General features: G+C 36.2%; 2 protein-coding genes across 2 annotated transcripts; one reads left to right on the forward strand and one right to left on the reverse strand.

Moving 5' to 3' along the window:
• Positions 1-401: 401 nt before the first annotated feature.
• On the forward strand, positions 402-4691 carry LOC145593661 (E3 ubiquitin-protein ligase DIS1-like). The gene is made up of 5 exons (XM_081649958.1): positions 402-632; positions 1473-1550; positions 1958-2187; positions 3308-3694; positions 4143-4691. The coding sequence occupies exons 3-5, from the start codon at positions 1978-1980 to the stop codon at positions 4461-4463; spliced, it is 918 nt and encodes a 305-aa protein (XP_081506084.1). The 5' UTR covers positions 402-632; positions 1473-1550; positions 1958-1977; the 3' UTR covers positions 4464-4691.
• Positions 4692-6297: 1606 nt separating this feature from the next.
• Positions 6298-10093, reverse strand: LOC145593660 (uridine 5'-monophosphate synthase-like). Its single transcript, XM_081649957.1, has 7 exons — positions 9543-10093; positions 8739-9078; positions 7845-7928; positions 7607-7689; positions 7420-7507; positions 7076-7330; positions 6298-6720 (listed from the first exon to the last, which is right to left on the reverse strand). The coding sequence occupies exons 1-7, from the start codon at positions 10010-10012 to the stop codon at positions 6592-6594; spliced, it is 1449 nt and encodes a 482-aa protein (XP_081506083.1). The 5' UTR covers positions 10013-10093; the 3' UTR covers positions 6298-6591.
• Positions 10094-10516: the final 423 nt, after the last annotated feature.

Consider the following 10516-nt stretch of genomic DNA (forward strand, 5'->3'; position numbering starts at 1 on the left):
AAGACGTTATCTATATTTGTAGCCGTAACTCATCATAAATTCATAATTTACATCATGATGAGGGTAGGTGTTAGATGAACAAACAATTTGGATGATCCTTCCTCAGTCCCTCTCTATTTGAACCAAAGGAAAGACCCCACATATATTGACTAGTTCTTTTTGTATTTACTCAATAAAAAGTCTGTCAACCCCAAAAACCCATCAACTTGACACATTTTTACACAAACATACGCTCTCTTCTCTTTTCCCAAATTTTTTCTTACTCTCTTTATTTTCAAATATCTTGCCCTCCTAACTAAATTGCAGGCCTTGCTATATTTTTTTTAAAAAAATTATTGTTGGTAATAATAATATTGTAATAAATATTTATATTTATTACTCTTACTCTTTTATTTATTTATTAGTCGTCTCCCATATTATTCCCATTTTCAGACGGCCAAAATAAAAACAAATTTAATAATTAGCTCTTCTGAAACTACAAATTCCCCACTTTTTTATAATTCAATTGAATTTTTGTTCATGTTAAAGTTGAGCGCCTCCAATTTCCACCGTCTTCCATCTTTCTAGGGTTTTATTCTTCTTTGTTCTTTCATGGGGTTTTGAATTTCAAATTTTGAATTCCTCATTTCAAGGTAATTTTGTTTCTTTATTAATTTATTTGTTTGTTTGTTTTAATTTATTTAATTCTTTTTGTTTGATTGTTTGTTTGTGGGTTTTATTGTGATGATGATTTGGGGTTTTGACGATCAAATTTTTGATTTTTAATTGTTGGGTTTTTCTGAGAAGTAATATAACTGATCAATTTTATTCTGATGTTAAAATCTTGGGTTCAAGTTTTTGTTTGTGATAATTTCTTTTTAAATGTTTATGCAATTTTATTAGAGGTTTTTGTTTTTCAAATTATCTGTGGTCCGTAAAATATTAATTATTTTCAAAATTAGAATGTTTTATGTTTTGCATTTTATGGCGTAGATTTTTTGTAAAAGTTTGTATCTTTTTATTTTTTATTTTTCTGTATTGATGAAAAATTTTCAAAGTTTATATCTTTTGAATATATCATTTACTATAAAAATAATTGAGACTTAAGTACTTAACCTTATATTTTATTTGTAATTGTGAACTTATAGTTTGTTTGAATCCCTGTTTATTGTAGATATTAAGCTTATTGCGATTAAAACGATTTCTATTTTCATAGTTTTTACTTCCTAGCATAGTCTAAATTATAGCTGGATGATTGCCTAATTTACTTGTATAATTAGGCATTTTGAAGTATGCGCTTTTATGTGCATAAGAATCTATATATGCTTGTCTTTATTTAGGATTTCTATAGTTGTGATGTTCATTTTGAAAAAGCTTGATATTTAGGTCCTTCATTTTGACTGATGTTTGCACTTGATGAAACAAAAAAAAAAATCATGGGTTTTACTGTTACCTTAATTGTTGAACATTTTTTTTGCTTTGTCTATATGTAGACAAGGGATCAAAATTAGTCAACAAATTTGAAGAGAGGAAGGCCGGTTATTGGATTCGAACGGAGTGGAAATTTGTTGGTATGTAATCCTCATCCTTGTTTGCATTAACATGCTAAATCGCGTTTTTATGATTGCAGAGAGAACTAAATTAGATGAAGGCCTTGAATAGTTGTATGGCTATGTATAGGTAATGTCAATGTGTGGGTACCTTGGTTTTAGTTGTCAAGAATAGGGTTTTTTTTTTTCTGTCAAAAAATCTCTTCACTTGATTTAAGAACTTTTTAGCCTTGTACTTAACTTATTAGAGCTTATCATATTTGTGAATTGAGTTTTGGTACACTTATCTTTGTGAAATATAAGTCCCAAAACTTAGTTTATTACTCCGTAGAACTTATATTTCCTGATATGTTTTACTGAAAAGGAGTTGATGAACACATTGTTTTACTGAAAAGGAAATAATGATAAACATTCTGTTTTGCTTTCAGATAACTATTTGGCCAACAATATGGCTACTGGAAGTCCATATCTTGATGATGTGAGGGGGAAGCCTGAAGTTATCGACCCTCCCTCGACTGAAGATATGATTGATGTTGTAGAAAATGTGATGGATACTGCACAAAGTACTGTTAAACCAAATCCAATTGTGTCTAGCAGTGTTTATGAGCTGCTGGAGTGCCCAGTGTGCCTAACTGCCATGTACCCTCCAATCCACCAGGTGAGGCTGCCTCTAGTGCTTCTTATGTGATGTTAAAGTACCTGAATATCTTCAGTTGGTTGAAAATTTTAAACTCTTGCACCTGGATTTTCCATGTAGTGCTGTCCCTGCTGCCTCTGTCTTAAATAAATATGGTTCATAATCGTTTGTATGGGTCGGAGGTGAGGGAATAGGTGATGATTTTTTTGACTGAGAAATATGTCTCATGATCGATATGCTCGTGTTGAAAGCTGATATGGGATCTTAAAAGATGTATGTTGAGTATTAGTGTATTGCTGTATTAAGGATTTGTAAACAAGTTTTTCACTCATCTTCTAAGAATTTTGAAAACAAAGGTAGCACCTTCTTGCTTTTATGCTGTCGAATTCCATGATTTGCTGTGGATATCAAAAGCCTACAGAGAAAATGAATAGCTTAGAAATTAAATAGTCTTAAGCAGATACTTGAAATTACTTTAGATCAATTGAAAATTAGATCAATCTGATTTTGGTTGGGTAAAGAATAACTTTCTTAGTAAGTGACTAAAGCTAAATTAATTAGATTGCCATGTTAGGGCAACTTTTCTGTTCTCTGGTGCACTCACTTTCATTACAAGAATTAGATGAATCTTTCACTCTTTTCCATTAGGTCCGTACAACTTGCTCCAATTGCATCATTCCGAAATTATTATAAGGCAGCCCATTTCGTTGGGTTTGCACTAAAGAGTGTTCATGTACTTATGCTTGTAGTTCAATCAGAGGTCTAGAATGTCGTTTAACGTAAAGTGAAGTGTTGAATGCGAACAATGGTGAATTGGTTTATAAAGATTCTAGATCACTGTGCTCCATCTCTGCCTGGCCCCTTGCTCAGTTTTTTTTTTTTTTTTCCTTTATTTATTTATTTTTCAAATGTAAGCTCTCCTTGATTTCTACTTTCTCGTTTTAACTCATTTGGTTCATAGTTCCTTACTCTCTACTCCAGTGTTTTTTTTTTGGAATGAACAGTTGTCTCTTATTAGCTATAATGGCTTGAGAGAGAGGGTGGGGGAGGGGGCAAGTGGTTGTTAAATTCTGAGCACGACTTTTATGGTTTATATGTTTGTGCAATTTTCTGATTACAGTATCCTTTGTCATTGACGCAGTGCTCAAATGGCCACACAATATGTGCTAATTGCAAGCCCAGGGTACACAACCGGTGCCCAACTTGCAGGCATGAACTTGGTAACATTAGATGCCTTGCCCTGGAGAAGGTGGCTGCATCTCTTGAACTTCCATGTAAATATCAAAGTTACGGATGTGTAGGCATATATCCTTACTATAGCAAGCTGAAGCATGAGTCCCAATGTTCCTTTAGACCCTATAGCTGTCCTTATGCTGGATCAGAATGCACTGTCATTGGTGATATCCCTTACCTGGTGGCCCACCTTAAGGAGGATCATAAAGTTGACATGCACAGTGGCAGTACATTCAACCATCGCTATGTGAAGTCAAATCCCCATGAGGTTGAAAATGCTACTTGGATGCTTACGGTAAGCATTTTTCAGATTTTGTACATCCATTTAAAATTTAGAATACTGAATTAGTTAATTTGCTCACTCTGTGTGTTTTTTCTAACATATCTTAGCTTAAGTTGTCTGAACTGTGACTATCTGAACTTAAATTCAAAATATGTTGTGGACAACACATCCTAAGCTATGTGGAAGAGCGCTTAAGATTGCTAACTCTAATAATTGATCTGTAGCATATTGTTTTCATCCAATGATTTGGGCCTTAAAAGTTTGTTGCCCTCAATATGTTGCAGATATAAATTGATAACTCTGTAAGTGAGAGTTGAAAATTTAAATACTGAAAGGATTGTTTAGGAAGGGATGCATGATTTGGAGAACTTAGAATTCACATGACCTTAGTAATACTGAATACTGATAACTTGATCATGTATTTGTGTTAATATTTTCCTTTCCTATTTTTGCACTTCAGGTCTTCAGTTGCTTTGGACAGTACTTCTGCCTTCATTTTGAAGCATTCCAGCTTGGTATGGCTCCTGTCTACATAGCTTTCTTACGATTCATGGGGGATGACAATGAGGCAAAGAACTATAGCTACAGCCTTGAGGTAGGAGGAAATGGAAGAAAGTTGTGCTGGCAAGGAGTGCCAAGGAGCATCAGGGATAGCCATCGCAAGGTTCGTGACAGCTTTGACGGCCTCATTATCCAGAGAAATATGGCTCTTTTCTTTTCAGGCGGTGATAGGAAGGAATTAAAACTGAGGGTAACTGGTAGGATTTGGAAAGAACAGTGACTTAAGTTTTCTTGAAAGTCTTCCGTTAGAATTAGCTTCTCCTTGTAGTTCCACTAGAAAGTCTTATGTTCGTGTATTTTCGTGTGTGTAAAATGGCAAACTCTCTTTGCTGGCCTATGCATCAAATACATGACTGAGACGATGTTATGTTGTTCATGTGAAAAGTGTTGAATCCTTATCCTTTTTTGGCAAAATGTCAAATATGCTTCATTGTTGTTTGTGGATCGACATGAATTATCATATTTGGCAGCTCACAGGATAATTCCTACTCTATGGAAGGCCTTATGAGAATGGTTAAGCAGAGATTTTTCGAAGATTAACCATTGACGTGTGATAGCCAAGATATTTTGTTGATTTGCCGTTTATGTCAGTTGAGTTTACTATAATAGTTTTATTTCGCTTCTAGCAGGATTTCGTACAATATTAGCAATGGTGATTGTCAACCCACTGTAAGACGAGTGCGTTTACTATACAAGTACATAATACAGGCAAGCAGGGCATTTGCCACTGTAAGACGAGTGCGTCTGTTACACACGAAACTTCGTTGGTACGCACAACTATATAATACGGACGCTGGTGAATTCAAGTTGCACGGCTTAGGCAATTGGTTCAAGCAACATGCCAAATGGCCTACTTGCAAGTTGCACTAATTATTTATGTTAGAGATCACTGAATGTTGGAAGCATATTAAACAGTGGGCAACAGACGAATTAATGCAAGGGTGCTTTGACACTTGAATCAGTGATTCATTACATCTAGGATAGCCGGATAGGGCAAGGCAGCTGCAGAGGAAACATTCAATTACTAATGTTAAAACGTAAAATGCCAAATTTCATAAACAATTAAACAGTACAGCTCCTAATTCCTAATTATTTCCAACACTCAAGAATTGTGCAAGTACGAAGTAACATTTAAATTTCAATAGGACTTGGCTTAGGCATTTGTGTAATGTGTACAAAGACAACTAGTCTTTAACTGTCATACTCATCCTTCATTCGTCCTTTTTAAGTCGACATGTATCTTTTGTCACGTTTATTAGCATACAAGTTCAACGATTAATATATCTAATTATCAAAAAGTTAAAAAAAAAAAAGCGATTTAAAAAGTTGATATAATGAAGATTAAGAGACAATTCTAATAAAACCCCAAGTGACTAGTTTTATCATAATTTTAAATTATTAAAGTTAATCAAAGCATAATTGGTGAATAGTATGAAAAGCCAAAATGCGTCAACTAATAAAGAATGGAGTACTTTATTACTTACAAGGGGTATTGACAGTATTGCAAAGATATTAAAAGAGAAGTTTTAATGTGAGATTTCAAAACATACCTTTCCTTATCACCTCCCATTGTCTTTAATCTCTATCATTCTCATTACATTGTTTTTATTTACCACATTGCACAAGCATAAATGAGGAGAGTCACTTTGGAAACATTTATCCTAAAATGTGGATGCTCTAAGTACTTAATTATTTGGGTCTCTAGCTAGGAATGCATCCTTGCAATTAAGTCTATATTGACCTTTTCGTGACAACACAACCAAAACCGACATGAATGCAAAGTACAAAGTTACTGAAAGACACAAGTTTGAGATAAGAAGAACACGAAACTAACCTAAACACGAACATTACACATGATGTTTGATAAATTTTGTGAATTCTATGAGCACAAACAGGACCCATAAACTCAAATTGCGAGTTCTACTTGCAACAAGGCATCCAATCTGCATAATCATGGAGTAATTTCTTACCATAAATTTTTTACAGGTGGATCAACATAGCTATATCTTACTCATCAATTGAGATAAAACTGCAGTGACCTGGATTTATTAAACTTTTACTTTTTCGTAAACTCAAATATAGAGATACATGGGGCGCAATTTGTCCAAGGAATTATGCAGCACTCAAGAATAGCGGCTCAATACCATCATTCTAAATTACAAAGAGAATCACAATAACTCAAGCCAGATCAAAAGCCTAACACAGCCCTAACTAGAATACATTTGAACCTTACAGTTGAACCATCGGTGTAGACCGATTCAGGTCTTCCTTGAACAAAGTTCCAGGTTATTGGAAAAGTCAGGCCATCACAATGCAAAACTGAGCATGTCCAAGCAGACTTGTTTGATTTACGTACATTTTGCCAAATATGCATTCCAACCTTGGACTCGGTATTCACGAGCAGCCTCTCCAGGATTTGCTGCTTTAATGATTCCACGACCAACAATTATCATGTCACTGCCTCTGTCATAGATAACCTGCAATAGTGTAGCCAGTTTAATTCAAATATAAAGCAGCCTGGTAAACGGTGTCCAACATGCATAGATTTCCTTTACCAAGAATAGTCCTTCTTTTGGCATCTAAATTTACATGTACTTTTAAAATCAGTATGGCCTTAATTATTTTACCCATATCGAGTTCTATAACTAGTTTAGTGAATCAATACTTTTATATACTTATATGACTTTGAACAGGTACATCACCTGGGTCCTACAACTATATATCAGAGTAACAGACCACAATTAACTCTTTAGCATTTCTTGTGGTACCGTGGTATTTAAACTATCTGTATTCTGTTCCCAGAAAATATGGAGTAACAAGAAAGAATCATACTGAGTGTGGAGTGTTGTACTGCTGGCCAAGAGCATCACCACCAGAAACCATTTGAACTCCAGGTGTAGCATGAATTAGGGATGGATTCAAAGGTCCACATTTCCAAGATGCCGGATTAACCGAGATGAAACCAATAACAAAATCTGAATGATCCTCGGCAATCTTTGCAGCTGCTGCTGTGTAATCTCCTGTTGCAAGATTACCAGCAGAGCTCATTTCAGCCAACAGCAAGAGGCCCCTACCACGAGGTAAACCCTGAAATTCAGCAGGAAAATGATTATTGACAAATGTTTATAAATTCAGAAAAGCTGAATGTATTAAATGACTTGATCTGAAAAGCATACCTTCAATTTAAGACCATCCACAATACCAGGGCCTGAGATGATGTGAGCATTAATTATGTCAGCCCAGTCCAAGATGCGGTAGACACCTCTGAAACAAGCAAAGTGGTAAGCTCAGAGGAGTCGAGAGACAAGGTGATAAACACTGTGAGAATGTGAGAGTAAATTTGAGCAAAATATGATCTCTTACCCTTCATACTGCATAGTTACGGTGTTGCCAATGTCAGCAAATTTGCGATCCTCAAAAATTAGGAAATTGTGCTTGTCTGCAATCTGTCAAGTTCAGTTGCCAATGTGGCAAAACAGTTGCCTAAGAAACAAATAATGACATATTCTGTAGAAGGGGATTTGGAGAGAGAGAGAGAGGGGGGGAGGGGGGGGGGGGGGGGGGTGGATGGAATTAGGATGAAGATATGATCACAACATACCGATCGAAGTTTAGAACCAAAATCTGGGGTGAAATCAGGCAATATATCAACATGAGTCTTCAACAAACAGATTTCTGGTCCAACCTGCAATAAAGTGTGCAAACAGGTTAAGTCAAATTAAAATGTAATTACAGATAAATGATTCAAGGCATGGCCTTTGACATTGCTTACTAGGAAGAAATCAGCACCATTGTCTTAAAAAATAGAGGCAATGCAAGACAACCATATCGGAAAATTCATGGGTTCATATGTTAATGACTTAATGATATAACCATCATACACAAGTACTCTTAAGGAGGACTAGCACCTCCATTACCAGAATAAACCATAGAAAGTTTTGGAGGAAAGCATATGCATCTCTTGAATAGGATTCGGCTTCATGTTAATTTTCATAAAAAACTCAATGTTACACTTTAGGTCCAAAGAACAATGTTACCTCTGCCCTATGTTGCTGAGACTCCAAATTTAAGTTCTAGTCAGAACACATGTAGGACATTTGACAATTGACAATTGACACTTCAATATGGACCAAAACTATTGGAACTTTGGTTATCAAGTCAAGCAAAATAGCCAGTTTCCACTAGGATATTTCAGCTATTCAAGTTAGATTAGAAAAATCATGAAATGTTAAATTCTTTAGCGAAGGAAACCAAAATGAGACGGTTCAGCACTTTCATCAGAGTTCTACAACAGATAATCCTTATAAGTTTGAACTGCAAAGGACCAAGAGAAGAGGATAAATTTATCTACCACCAAAATAGATGTTCATCATGGTTGAATATGAATTAATTGCTAGTGTTGCGCAAATGCGCCATACTTTAACATGCTGTACAATGAGAAGAAGTTAAAGTGCCAGCTTCAAAGTTTAATGTATATAATAGCAAGAAAAAATACCTTATCAGCCATGTCAAGTAATTCAGCAGCTGTACCAACATCAGCAGCCAAGCACAAATTAGTCTCCTTCTTTACCATAATCTCAAACAATTTCCTACCAGTCTCATTCTTAGCTAACTTAGCCCTCTCCTCGTAACCCATCTTCGATCCTCCAACCTTCTCCTTCACCACACTTGGCACAGATACCTTCTTATTCTCCTCCAAGAACTTCAACACCATCTTCTCCGTTTCTTCCTCTACCTTACCCAACCTCCTCAAAACTCCAACCATCTCACTCAACTTTAACAATGAGTGCAATCTTATCCCGTTTTCGGCCAAATTTTCTCTTCCTCCCTGTTCTCTGCATATGCAAAGTTACCAATACCCATATACATCAGCCATCAACCAAAAAGCTCTCAAATTTAATAAAACATAGTATTAACTTCAAATTTTATCATCACTTCACATAAACACTAATCAAATGAATCCAGCAAAAATCAATAAAACCTGGAAATCAAATCAGCTGTAAAGTCAATCACTTCATACATAACCCGGTAATTTCCATTATACATCCGGGTGTAACATACAGGCCGTACAACAAGTTAAAAATTATCTGTGGACTACATAATGTCTACTATACACCCGAGTGTACCATAAGTGAAAATCGATACTAAAGCGCTCACCTATCCATTAAAATTGGAAATTAAATTAGCTTTAAAGTATATCAATTCCCCATCCTACACCCGGGGTGTACCCTATTCCGACCACGTTAAGTTCTATTATACACTCGAGTGTACCATACATCGAAATAAAAAGAGCGCTCACCTATCAATCAAAACAACAGCGTCAGTGACAACGAGACCAGAATCTCTCAAAGGAGCAGCAGTCTCAAGAACAGAAGCACCACTAGTAACAAGGTCTTCAATAATGAGGCAAGTTTGCGACGCCTGAAAAACCCCTTCAATAAGCTTCCCAGTACCATAAGCCTTAACCTCTTTCCGGCGCATAAGCATGGGGATATCGTTAGCGACGGAGACGACGGTGGCGATAGGAAGCGCAGTGTAAGGAACACCGCAAATGACATCGAAGGTCGCCGGAGGAGAGGCGGCGGCGACGGCGGAAATTAGGGTTTGGGAGATTTGAGAGAGGAGAGAAGGGTATGATACGATTAAGCGAAGGTCGATGTAAACTGGGGAAGTTATGCCGGATTTGAGCTTGAAGCTTCCGAATTTGACGGCGGAAATTTCGTGGAGTTTGAGGATTAGGGACTCCATTGATGAGGAAGTTGCCGCCATTGATGGTGGTGGAGTTGAGCAGAAGAAAGGGGGAAATGGCGGAGAATGAGTGAGTGAGAAAATGGGAGTGAAAGTGAATGTGAATATGTTCGTTTTAAGTGGGAAGTGCGGCTGAAAGGAGATGATACGGAAAGTAGACGAGGGCTAGGGAGTAGTGTTTTGCTAAAAGGCAAAATGGTTCTTTCGGGTTTACGAGGACTTGTATATTACGAGTGTATTGTATCAAACGATTATAGTATATGCATTTTAATGACACATGAAGTATATGCATTTCAATCATGCATGAAGTATGATGAATTAATAATTCATCTTTGAGGTATTGATCAAAGTTCACAATCTTATAAGGTGTTTACAAAATTGAAACCTATTGTAGTAGCTAGAGTGTCGTCTACCAAATAAGACCCTGTTCGAACCTGAACTATACTCGAGCAAGCAAAAACCTTACGTAGCTTGACAATGACCTAACTTGGTTTGATCCAAGTAGTGGAATTAACCCATTTTAAC

The sequence above is a fragment of the Chenopodium album genome, chromosome 19 (genome assembly GCF_948465745.1).
Source record: "Chenopodium album chromosome 19, dcCheAlbu1.1, whole genome shotgun sequence".
Lineage (NCBI taxonomy): Eukaryota > Viridiplantae > Streptophyta > Magnoliopsida > Caryophyllales > Amaranthaceae > Chenopodium > Chenopodium album.